The sequence below is a fragment of the Dicentrarchus labrax genome, unplaced genomic scaffold (genome assembly GCF_905237075.1).
Source record: "Dicentrarchus labrax unplaced genomic scaffold, dlabrax2021, whole genome shotgun sequence".
Lineage (NCBI taxonomy): Eukaryota > Metazoa > Chordata > Actinopteri > Moronidae > Dicentrarchus > Dicentrarchus labrax.
In genome coordinates this window covers 14,950,394-14,964,159 of record NW_026136708.1, presented here as the reverse complement: position 1 = coordinate 14,964,159, position 13,766 = coordinate 14,950,394, and the positions used below count along the sequence as shown (strand labels likewise).

General features: G+C 38.0%; 1 protein-coding gene across 2 annotated transcripts in view; it reads left to right on the top strand.

The window, feature by feature from the left end:
* Positions 1-13,766, top strand: part of rngtt (RNA guanylyltransferase and 5'-phosphatase) — an 80,734-nt gene that overhangs the window by 40,682 nt on the left and 26,286 nt on the right. For both annotated transcript variants that reach the window (XM_051408747.1, XM_051408748.1), the window contains exon 12: positions 9,415-9,483. In XM_051408747.1, coding sequence (XP_051264707.1) covers positions 9,415-9,483 — 69 coding nt within the window. The remainder of the gene's footprint in view (positions 1-9,414; positions 9,484-13,766) is intronic.

The following is a 13,766-nucleotide window of genomic DNA, read 5'->3' as shown; positions in this document are numbered from 1 at the left end:
TGTTTATTCTGCCTTTCACCACCTACTGTGCCTTTAGTCTGTGTGAGTGATGTCTGCCTTTTCTGTTTGACCCATGGTGATGTCATGACATCCTTGCCCTCCGTCTCTGTCAACAATGAGTCCCTCTGAGATAACAGCACAGCTGGTGCCATAACAATACACATCCACATCAATTATTCCTAGAATGCTTCTTTTATTTTTATTTATTTATGCTTATTTTATACATTTAAGTCAAACTGAACTTCTCCTCACTTTTTTTGTAAGGACATAGGTTACAATTATACTGAAGCTATTGTGTGTATTTTTCAATGTTACAGTAGAGGATAAAACTATTTTTCTGTGGGAATAGCTTCTAAGCCTAAAGCTTAAGTGTGAATTTCCCATGGCAGCGGTTGGCTGAAATTACCAGGACACATGCCATCAGCTCCTGTGCTGCCCTACAGACTGTAAAGTGTCACGCTGTATATCCTTCAAATATGTTTTTCACCCTTTTTCTATGAGCTCCAAAGCATTGGCTTTCAAGCATTTAAGCCGTATGTCCCTTGACAAAATGTAATATTTAGCAGGACACATTGTGCTGTTAAGTTTTTATTCAGCTCGAAAAGTAGAACTTAACAACCAAGGATAACTAGCTTCTATTCTGATGGTGGACAAACACAAGAATTTTTTTTTACGCATATAAGGTGGGGAAGTAAAACTAAGCCATTGATAAGTTGATCAACAGAAAGTTAACTGGCTTGATGCATCAACTAATAATTAAAGTTATTAATTAAAAATTCATTCCCCAGTTCTAGCCTCTCAGTTGTAAGGATTTGATTATTTTCTTAGTCTGATGTGATAAACTATCTTTTTAGAGTTTTGGAATGTTAGTTATTGTTGTGTATTAATGTTGGAAGTTATTACCTTTGTGGCTTTTTAATAGACCAAAAGATTAACCAATTCATTAGTACAAGTACGAAAATAATAGTTGCAGCCCTAAGATTAAGTGTAGCCTTTTCTGCTATATACAGCTGTTATGATTTTCTGATACAATATACACCAATAAGCCATAACATTATGAGCAGTTGGTGGAATTTATTAGGCAGCAAGTGAACATTTTGTCCTCAAAGTTCAGCGTAAGGATTTGAGCGACTTTGACAAGGGCCAAATTGTGATGGCTAGACGACTGGGTCAGAGCATCTCCAGGGTCAGGGTCATGGGCGGCCAAGGCTCATTGATGAATGTTGGAGCAAAGGCTGACCCGATCCAACAGACGAGCTACTGACACAGTGCATTACAGCTTGTTGCGTATGGGGCTGCGTAGCCACAGACCAATCGGGGTGCCCAGGTGGTCATAATGTTATGGCTGATCATAGTATCACATTCAGTTTTAAAATAAATAAATAATTTGCTTCAACCACAGCTGAATCTCAGTAAGTTGGCTCCATCTCCCTTCTGCAACTAGGGAAGCAAATTCTTTTGTACACCTTCAAAAACCAAAGTCAAATGGTCTTTCCTCTCTGACATCCAACCAACCCCAGCTTGATCCACCTTAGTGCAGACGGTCTCTTAGTGGCTTAGACAGCACAGGTACAGCCGCATGCTGGTGGAGCCCAGTGAAGGGCTGCCTCCTGGTTGTTGCCTCTTCACACTGACTGGCTGTCTGCTGTCTGTATGAATGTGTCTGAGTGTGTGGGCTGTTCTCGGCACCGCTGTGCGTTTGTGGTTGATGGTTTATCTTTTTTCTTCTGGAGACGGTCCGGTGATGTGTTTAACTGGCAGTGGCGAGGCTTCAGCACAGACTTGCACAGGCTAAAATCCCATCTCCGCAACATGATAACTTGATCTTGTATGGATTATCTGTTTGGCATTGCTTATGTTGTTGTCGGTTTTACTGTTGTTCTCTCTCTGAGGGTAGATCAAAGTTTTATTTGCTTGTAGTAACCCATTATCACAGTATGTGTTTCACATAAGTGACATACAAGTGTGTAAACACGTGATTTAAAAATCCCTTACCAAAAGTATACAAGTATCAATTACTACATGATGTCATTGTCTATGTATTATCAGAAAAAATCTAACTGTTAAAGCTAAATTAATTATTCAATTAATCAAATTCGAAAATGATCAGCAACTGTTCTGATAAAAGATTAATCATGTAAGTCATTTTTTTAAAGCAAAAAATGTGCTTGTTTTCTTAGTCCTCTGTTTATATTAAATTGAATATCTTTAGGTTTTTGACACAACACTTTTTAAGGCGTCAACTTTGGCTCTGGAAACTAACGACTAACTGATTAATTGAGGAAATAATCTGTAGATTTATTTCATTTACATCCTCAATAGTGGCAGGCTTATCTTCCATACTTGCCATAGTTCACCACAGTTAATTCAGGCAGACAATTGTTTGGGAAAGAGATTTTATGAATGAAATGTTTGTAGTTGACAAACTAGATTTGTTTACACCAGTAGTATAGGAGCTTTGGACTTCCGGAGAGCAGGGCCTGAATGAGCGGCAGAGTCAAGCGAGCAGGCAGCATTCAGTGACCATGGCCACAGGACCGAACACAGCCTCTGACATCGTCGAAGGCCAGGTGATTTACAGCAGACCAGGTCTAGACACGGCAGGTTCAGACAGGGACAGTAGAGGCATAAAACTGAAGGAAAGGAGTGAGTTTGTAACAAGTTGATTTGTAAGTAACGTTGCACATCTCATCATTCACTGTATCAATAAGTCTGTTAGTAATTGTTTTTGTGAAGGTGTTAGTTATTTATTCCCTGTTTTGAACAAGTAGACGTGTGTGATGTTATACTGTGCTGAAATGAATTAACTTAATGTTCAGTCTCCTTGCAGGTTGTTCTGACACATTCAGAATCATTATTGCTCTTCCATTATCATTAAACAGGCAGCTGTTCAAATATATAATCAAATTAAAATAAACGTTCAAAGACTAGTCAACTGTGGCTTGAACTACTAGTTGACTAGGAATATCTTTAGTTGGGGACAATCCTAGAACAATTAGCAAGTCGAATATTGGAGTTTAGGTGGGTTCATTGTATAAAGTTCTTTGATACTTGAGTGTGACAAAAGGATATAGAAATGAATAATCCTGAAACTGAACTAGTAATGACATAATTAAAAATAGACATGTAAGCTCCCGCTGTGCCCCTGGGCGTCCGCTCAGATTATGAATTTCGGTGCAATGATTTCTTGATGCTTCAAGTCTTTGTCATCATGCAATAGCTTGCTAATTTCAGGGTAGGAAGTGACAGTTAATTCTAGCCACTCATCAAGACACCTGTCCAGTTCGCCACAGGTTCTTTTATACCAGAATTCAATTTCACGCTGTGCCCTGATATTTCGCATCATCCTTGCCCGTTCTAGTCTCATGCTATCCCTTATTGGTTTAATTCTCCAAGTTTCCATGTCTCTGTTCATCTTTTCCCTGTCACCGCAAATGAATGTATAAAATTTAATCTTGATCATGTTTTTTTTTATGAAACGACTAGCTTCCATTAAAAGATAAGATGTTTGAAGACATTTAACTTCTCCAAGCTGCATAACCTTGTTTGACTCCAGGCCAGCCAGTGGTTTAGCAGCCCTGCCCGCACACTCTGATGTGGGGTTTTCGTTTAATAGGGCACTGCACACTGGCTTCAGAGGCCTATTCACATTAGGCTTGAAAGGAGCCTCCAGCAACAACCCTGTGGTCTGACTGGAATATCAATCTATCCTCTCCACCTTTGATTCAGCCCCCGCAACTCCTCAGAGCAATGAGGATGAGCAGACAGCAGAAAAATACAAAAGCTTGAGGAATGGAAAGTGCATAATATCCGTCCAGGTGTGCTGAGGAAAAGTTGGTGATATTGCACAGAAAATTAGCAACAGCATTGCTTTGTTAATTAGAGCATGCTATATTCTCTCGGCTTGCATATTAATAGACCATAAGGTGTAGAAATATTTTATATACATGATTCCAATTGTTGAATCTGCTTCATAAAACATCCACATCTCTCCACTGCATGTATTGCTTATTACTTTGAGAAACCCAATCACAGGCCTTTACTCTGTATTTTCTGCAAGTCTATTACTCAGTTATTTAATGTTTAAAGTATAAAACCTCAGATGACAATTGAGTTTTATTAATCACATCTGTCCTTTATGGTATAACTTTTCAGTTGAAAAATCCAATCAGTCTCTCAACTGTTGATCTACAGAAATTGATTCTTTACTGAGGGAATATTTTTACATATTGCTGTATTTTCAGTACTTATACCTGTTGTGGCGGTGACATTAATTTGTTTGATTTTGTTAATTGTACATTGTTAAATAAGGAGATTATGGGGGTTCTTCTGTACCTTTACAGCCTCTTTGTTTCCTGTCACCTTCGACTTAGCTCTATGGACGGCACGTCGAGTAGAAAAATCTATTCTGCATTCCACTCGTTTCTGCTTATTTTGTATTCCAGTTGAGCAATTGAAGTCCAGCCCATACAATTTGTTATTCTTAACGACACCATAAATGGTCATTCAAACTCAAGGTCAAAAGTATAATTTGCCCACCTGGGACGCTTCGTTGCTGTAAAACATAAAAACACAGTTTGAAATTTTCTATTAATCTCTAGAAACAGAAATCCAGTAGATAGCCTTGAAAGACAAACTGACTTTAGAAAACAAGGTCCGCAAAAATCTGTCCAAGCAATCGCCTGTAGGCCTTAATACATTTCCGATGCTCATATATTTGTCAATGTTTCACTGACATGTTTTCACTGTGACATGTTTCGCAAACATTTTCAATAATAAAATTGTTTAATTTTTCGAGTAAAGGTGCAAAATATTCTCTGGTTCTAGCTCTGTAGATGTGAAACTTGGCAGTTATAATCTGTTTATAAGCGGTTTAAACTGAATATCTGTTGTGTTGGTCCGACAAAGCAAGACATTTGAAGAGGTCTGGAAAATGATGGTGGTAGTTTTTAGGAAATGGTTTTGAAATGTTACAGACCAAACGAAAATACTCATTAGATGCAGCCCTAGATATGACTAATTTCCTAAACTGTGTGCTTGTTACCACTTTTGCTTTGTTGCTGGATCAACAAAAGGTTGACGGTTAGTTATTTTTGAATGAAAGGTGCTTTAAGTGTTTGTCATAAACCATGAGTGGCATTACTCAACTACTCTGAACGTTGGGTGAGTGTGTGGTTTTATTAAATGTTTCTTTTATGACATTTTACTTGCATATCTTCATTTTACTGTTTATGATCTATTATTCATTGAGATAAGATTAAGAGACTTTAATTGATGGTAAGTGACTTTTCTGTCAGTTTGGCTAATAAAACTACATACATAAGAGTGAATATGAACTGCATACTTTGGTGCGAACACCAGGCTAGATATCATTCATCATTATGTCCTTTTGTGAAATGAGCCCAAACATAAAACGCTGGAGAGGAAAACAGTCTGACTTTGATCATGCTGACATTCACTCTCTCTGGGAAAGACTTTGCTTTGCATGTCTCCCCAAGCACTTCCGTTGTCCTGTCTCTGCCCTGGAGGTCTGCATTGAAAGCTTGATCTCTTAATGGGGCTGTGCTGTTCACCACTGCCTACACAACTCTACTGTACCGGGCACAACTTTGTGTTTCCTTTCTGAAAAGGTTTACCATGAAAGCAGGGTCGCTGCCCCTTCTCTGCGTTAACGCTCCAAGGAACTTCCTTACTGTAGGAGGATGTGTGAGTGGAAGTCTTCTTTCTGCTCATCGCTCCATCCAAGGTTCACTGTGCTCGACGGAGGTGGTGGGTGGGTGTGCTAAGATGGCAAGAGAACTGAAATGGAACTCCCAGATCTTACCGCCTACATGCCGTTCCCTCATAAAAGCACCAGTTCTTTTAAGTCTGGCTATCTGCCTTCTCCATGTCAGCATGATTGTCAAGTGTTGTGTGATCTGCTGTGACTCATTCATCATTCTGGAGAGCACTGATGTTGCTCTGCTTTCTTTGCAGATACAGCAGAGACTGAACACTTTTTTGTCGCTTTAGATAAATGTATGCAGCACTCCTCTAAGCGCTGATGACTTCACTTATTTCCCTGAAATACATCTTTTGAGAAATAGGGATGTTTTGCATCAAAGTATTTTGTGGAATTGTGAAATCATCCAGTGGTCTACATATAACAGACACAAGGTATTTTTCTCTACTAAATCCTCTGCAGCTATTGAACTGTGGTCTGACTTGGCAATGGTGTCACCAAAGCTATTACAGCTTCTTTTTGCTATAGAGAGCCAAAGTGAGAGCAGAACATCTGTGCAAGAAGTGAGAAAAAAATTCACGATTACACAAAGTGCGTTCCTGTCCACCTGTATTTATGTGCTTTTTCCAATTTGAAAAATGCAATGTAAACAGACCTATCAGATAAATCATGACATACATGCAGCATGTCACTTGTCACTCAAGCTTCCGCCCTACAAGAGAGAAAATAGCGCTAGACAAAACATTTTCTCATACCTATATTGGAAAATGCAGCAAATGGTATCTGATGTATTATACAGTGGTATCTGCTCACTTCAAAGATATTTTTTGAGACTAAATGTGTCATTATGGATCGCTATCCACTGACCATCAGGGACAGACCAATTTGGTCTAATACTGAACAAATTCATGGGTCAAAGACATCTTTCATAGGAGAGAGTCTGCCCTTTACAACCTGCTGTGCTGCTGTGTATAAAATGGTTTTACCCGCCTTGTAGTTATGTTATATTACACACTTTCTTGTATTTGTGATTGAGGTTATACTTTGGTTTGTCTCCAAGCAGCACTAGGGCAGATGACAACAATCTGTCATCTCCTGCATAGTGAATGTGTTTTGGCTCTGATGATTGTTGACAGTCTCCATATCTACTGAACCCTTCGCTATCGCACTCACAATGTCCGTCCCTGCTGATTGAAATATCAGAGCTCAGTGGAGAGATTCAGGCATTGTTGATTAAAATTTAATAATTTCATTTTAATGTCTATCAGTCTGTCGTCAGACAGGAGACAACTTACAGCATTTTATAAATGACCACTCTAAGCATATTATACCGTTATTCCTTTCAGTACCTTCCTGTATGGCTAAAATGCATTGCTTTAGTTTACGTGCATCTTGATGGCTTGGATATGATACCTGATATCCACTGCAGTGCACTAATGCATTCGCTTTCTATTTTATTGACCAAGGCCATTTCCTGTCTGCCTGAATATATTTACCCTCTGCATGAACATACAGAATAGCAAAGGTTACTTATAAAGTTTGCACACAAAGGATTGCAAAAAAATACCTCCTTTGACATAACATCACAAGATAATGATGAAGCTCCTGTGGCTGCTCGTGAGTCATCCTCATTTTCTGCAAATTATTCCACAGCATGTCAAAGATATTTTTGGGGATTTATCATTGTACAGGTGTTCCCATTTCTATTTAAGATGTTCATAAAGATTCTGTTCAACCCACATTAATTGATTTCACAAGCTGTAAAAACCCAACGCTGCCAAAACAATCAAAATAATGATCTGAAAGACTCTTTAGGTTACACCATTCCCATTGCGGTTTTTTTAGCCATAGCCTTTATTTGACTATTGATCAGCAGTGATTTTGCAGTCTCTGTTAACTCTCTGTCCTTTTAAAAGCATACAGATTCTTCTGACTGTAGTTGTATCATCATATTAGATTTGGCATTTGGTATTACATTATAGCCGAACATTTTACAAGATATATGATACGTTTTTAGATTGATTTCCCACCTTCTATGCTGCAGCAGGTTTCTGTTAAAGTCTGCGCAGTATGGAAATAAACTCAGATTGGTAATCCATCACAAAGAACACAACATCAAATTAAACTTCATGCAAAGTTTTATTTTTATTTACATGGTTGAGTTATCGCTGCAGTTTCATCTCATATCTCATGTTCACTTCTAAAACTTTGATTTGAAGGTTTTGCATTTCAGTTCCTTCCATTTTCAAATATCACTGAATATGGAGCACTCAGCTAACCTTGGCTGGCATCATCACATTGTCTCATTCTTGTCTAAGCACACAAAAGCTTGAGAGTGTTCATACTTTACTGCACACATTTCTAGACTTGGTACAATTTTGCTTCTCTGCTTTGTGTTTGGAATTAAATGTGAGCTTCCTTTTTCTAATTTTCAGCCTTTATGCTATATGTTATCGAAGGTCGGTTATTGCTCACACAGTTGGTGGAGCTTGATGCTTCCATTTTCCATTATAAAAAAAATTAAGTGCAAGAGAACTCACAATGTGGGAAACCTGCAAAACAAACCCAAAAAAATCCAACCCACGGCCCAACACAGTTGCTGTGCCAAAATGTAGCATGAGGTGAAAGGTACAAGTGAGTCAAAATTTGTACTCCGTTCAGTCAAATCTGAACACTTCCTGATGATATCACTTTGTCCAATGTAGTCAAATAAATCTTTAAATCCACATAGAAGTCACAGCACAAAGTATGCTCCTTGTAAGTTTTCTTTAGGATCAAAGTAATCCAGTAATAGTTGTCTGTACATCCAACAAGAACTGCTAATAGCTAATTTGGCACATGTTTAATGATGGCAATTTGCCAAAAAGTAAACAAATATAGGCTAAAATATCATATAGGATTGATATTTTCTTGGCTGAGGTGACAGTTGGGCTAATGTTTGGTGAATTGTATTTTACACCTAGTTGCTGTAAACTGGCAATGTTGTAATAAGTACAAATACACGTCCCCCACTAACTGAATACAGTTTCATTTTAGAATCCATCGTAGACAGGGGAAGAGAAGGGGTTATTTGAAAGAGGGGTCAAAAAAGAAAGGACTGGTATAAATAAAGTATATTCAGCTTTATTTTAATGCCTCTAATATCCTTGCTGTATTGCCGTGGTAGCTGAGGTGCTTTATTACGTAGAAAAGGTGCTTTTATTGTATAGTGTCTCAGCTGCGTCTCCTGGGCAATCCACGTCTAATACGGCGCTGTAGGTTCCCTCTCTCAGTAACAGCTGTGGTGTTTGGTGTTAACGGTAGAGATGAAATCAACCCTTCCCACTCATCAGGAACTTAATGATTTGTGGCTATTCTTGTCCTCAACCTGCGCTGTCAAGTTACAGATATTGATCTCCGAGTCATGCATTATCAATCAAAGAGATTATTGCTTAGTCTCAGGGCAAGATGGATGGAAATCTCGGTGCTTGTAACTCGGCAGGATTTGTCAAACAGAAGCCTTCCAGTTATGTTGAGACTCAATATTTTGCTCACTTTTAGAGGGTTGGGTAATGTTGGCAGACTCAAAAGCTGTAGTTGACTTTATAAATCAATGTAATTTCGAGTGTTCCTAGCTAAAGCCTTCAGCTCTCCATCTTGTTGTTTATCAGTTTTGCTTGACTGAAACTGTCCTCCTTTTTTATGTTTTTCAGCTACTGGAAGGCAGCTTCACGTCCCAGGTCAGCCACGAAGTCGACGGGCTTATCTTCCAGCCATGCGGGGTAAGGCTCCATCTATGTATGACAGTCTGTCATTTTTCAAAGCTGTTGCCACAGGTTTGATTGTCAGGCACAAATTTTTCTTCCACCAGGCTCCTACATAAGAATCGGACAGCTTGTCATTACCACCCGCCGTTTGTCACTCTCTATATCAGTCTTGCCCTCTGTTATTGTAAAGGAAACCACACTCCTACATGAATTCACATAAACACAGGCCTCTCTGTAAGAGGCTGTACAGTAAAACAGACACATGGCAGTCTGTGTTACGACGGAAACGGCCCTGGTTAGAGTACCAATTTACTTGGTGTTAGAACAGCAGAAAATCACTTACACACATACTGCTCCTCTTTTCTTCTCCTGTGATGGACTCAAATGCCCATATTCCACTGGGTAACATATAGCTGTCCTGAATAAGTTTTTTGCATATTATTCTCAGCTTTGGCACATTCGAGTTACAGTATCAATCTGTATCTAAATTATGTCCTTACCTATATTGTGTGTTTTTTTTTTTTTTTTTATACTTTGTCTTTAAAATCTCAAGTACATTTTTTGACTCATGTCTTTCATAGATTGATGTACAACATATAACAATTGAGGCCATAAGGAGGTCATGTTTTTAATTAAATCCTCAAACAATTCTAAAATAATAATTGGAGACCTTATCAAAACCAGAGATTAAAAAGCACTTTACAAGGAAAAGAACAACAGTGGATAATATACCAAAACATAAATACATCCAATTACATGCATTCCAAATTATAAACATTTGAACATTACTTTGAACTTTAAAAAAATGGTTTTAAGTTCTCTGCCATGGGAGAATATCATAATAGTAGCAAGAGCAAGAGTTTCTCTGACTACAGCACAGATGTTAAATCAGGTATTTTTACACCTGCTTTGACATTTTATGTTGCAATATGGCTTCAAGCACATTATAATTCACAGATAGCAATGCAGAGATTTTCTGCCTTGTGGCTGTGGTGATTTGAAAAGTTACATTTTCTCCCAGCTACTCCCCTAGTATCAGTGATGATTACCAAGATTGCTAAAAACCCTTTCAATGTAGCTAATTTCCATGGGAGGAAATAAGCAGGTGTAATTCTAATCATGAAGATTTCCCTTTAATGAGTACCATATGGAGGCTATGTTCCTCTTCTGATACAGTAGCTCTATGTAATTCATTGAATTTATATCGATTATGTAGATTTATATCAGAATTACAGCAGTAAAAAACCTTGGGAGCTTGACTTGCTCGATGAACACATAAAACTAAAGAAATTTGACCATTTCAGCGTGCCTTGGATCAATATAGTGAGATAATTATTTATTGGGCTCGATTACACAGGACATTAACCAAAAACAAGTTGCATAATATGTCTCTGTGGTGACAGATATATCTTATTTAAATTGTGTTAAAATGAAAATGCTTGCTCAGTGGTATGAGACTTAGCGTGACTGAGCTTGAGTGCTGTATGCAAAGTGGATTCTTAGTTGTTCTGGTTCAACTAAATAACAGTCTTTGTGTTTTTATCCTACTTGTCGTTGTGCACTTTAAATTTTTGCTCTTCACTGTGATTTGTGAAGTAATTATCATACAGTGTATAATTGTGGCTATAGCCATCAGGTAGCAGCGGTTCTCAGGAGAGCTGGCAATGAAATTTGGAGGAGGCAGGTTTACACAGCTGCACTTTCTCTCCACGAAAACATGAGCAGAGGTGATCTGCATTTCCAAGCAAGACGCCTCTCCGAGGCTGGTTAATTGATGCGTCACTGTCTTGGTCAATATTGCAGCAGAAATATCTTATTCTTGCAGGTGTTTGCGGTTCCTACCTCTCTGTTTTATTTTATTGTTCAATATAATCTCCTCCTTTCTGTTTTTCTTATATTGGGTTTTTGCTTGTTTATGAAAAAAATGCTTGTAATTCTCTTTGGGGGATTGCTAATAAGATTTAGTTTTCTTATTTCTAATTTTAGTTGATTTCTAATTTATAGAACTGTAGGAGAAATTATATTGCACAGTATGTTAGGGGAAAGAGAAACTAATTGTAAAAATAGCATATGATCATTGGTTTCTTTTTGAGCACCACACTATGTAAGTGATGCTTGACAGTTTATTTTTAGGAGACTATTGAATTTCAAAATTATACGCAATCCTGACCAGAAAATGGTTTTGATTTTGAGCACTAGGCTTCCTGTTTTTGACACAGCCAGCCATTGATTTCAGGTCATCTTGTACTCTGAAGCCTCAGTGAATTTGATGGGTCATGAGCAGCCAGACTAGAAAAAAAGGTGCTGAAAGCTCTGTGGCCCTCTGGATCTAATGATGTATGTGGCATTTATCGAACCGGCTGAGAAAATTGCAACAGCATCATCCGCATCCCAGTCATGGATTAAGAATACATTGTTTACCACGGTTTATGATTTGTTTTGGCAGGTGCTTTTTACACTTTTGAAATGATTGCTGTTCAACAAGCAGGAATAGAATCAGCCAGGGTGTGCAAATGTTCCCTCAATAAGAGAACTGATTGCATGGACAGGTCATCATTCAGACAAGTCATTTTTATTGGCAGCCGTTACATTATTTCACCCCCTTATACTGTATAATTTTTGCCATTGGATAAAAGTCCTTTCACAGCACTGCAAGGCTGTGTATGATACACAGTTCATTTTAGAAATTACCACCACAGACACATTTTCCATGTGTCCCATTAAAGCTGTTCGTGCTCAGTCTGATTTGTCAATATGTGATCAAATCACTGTTCATTAAGATGTTTTTTTTTTCAGCAGTTTCATGAATATGGCAGAAGGAAATCTCTCCAAACTCTTAAAAGGTCAGCAGCTGGTTCCTGTCTGCACAGGCACTCAAACAAATGGGCCGGGTCGGAAAAGCTGGCAAGTCTAATGTGACTAAATGATGAGGCAAATAGTCGACCATCTGATGTGAAAGTACAAAAGAAAATATTATGCAACACTGTCTGGCTTTACTTTTCTATTGCAGGATTTTCATTAAACAGTTAAACAGCTTGTTTATGAGGGCTTTGTATGAATCTGCAATAGACAACCAGAGAGAAATCCAGACACAGTATAACACAAACAGGATTTTTGTAGTGAACTAACACTAACTACTTAAATTAGGTTAGTTTCAATTATATGCATTTAACCTTACTTGGCAAATGGGAACAGTATTGTGACAGTGACCTGAGTATCATCACAACAGTCTTTGCATGTATTTAAATACAGCAGCAGAGACTAATTTATATTGTAATAACAACTCTTGACAACCACAGGCCTGGTGATGACAGGGCGACAGACACAACACTCACACCGTAACTCACACAATGCAAATACGAATTACTTGTGCCTGCTGTTTGTAGCTCTGTGCTAATGTCTGTTACTGCGTCATCCTCCTTCATAGCCCTTGGCATCACCATTTTATGAGACTTTACAAATGATAGCGAGATACAAAAGTAATCTTTAACAACTCTTCTAAATGTATCTGTACTAGAGAAGTATTTTCCCAGAGGCTATTAAATATTTACAAGGAAGAATTGAGAATTGAGAATGTTAAAGAGTTCGGTCTAGACCTGCTCTATTTGAAAAGTGTCCTGAGATAACTTCTGTTATGAATTGGCGCTATACAAATAAAATTGAATTGAATTGAATTGAATTGAATTGGGTCCATTGGCTAGAGGCAGGTAAGAGAGATGAGGTGCATTGCTGCTGCTTGGCACATTTTCAGTTAAAACTTTTGTTATATTTGAAAAAAGATTCAATGTAATACAATTTTTGAAAAGGAAAAGAATACAATTTTCAGATTGAGAATTTTTTTTTCCCCCCTTGTCTGTTTTTGTTTGTAGCACACACCAAAAGCCAGTCAAAAGTAATCTGCACACCATCCACGTTTTGATGTTCTTTGGGCATCTTGAATATATATAAACAAAAGAAGCGTGGCAATGTGTGGTTTACTGAATTAATGCACTTTTTAAGATTCATTTACTTTTTTGACCTTTTAGCTTGTGTCATTGGATTATTGATTGACAGTGGCTCTTGTTTGAAATCTCCCCCATGTGCCAACCTATGTAAATAAGCCATTATTTGTGAAGGATGCTGAGCAATAGGAGCTACCGTGTTGGTTTGTGGAGGTTATGCTTTCTTTATTTGAGCCAGCTCTTTAGAGCTTTTAGAGCTCCATTGTGTTTCTCTCTTCAGTAAGAAATATAGTTTAATTGCATTCATTGTATCGACATTTATCAAGTATTCACTTAAAGAGACTTTTGCCTTGATGT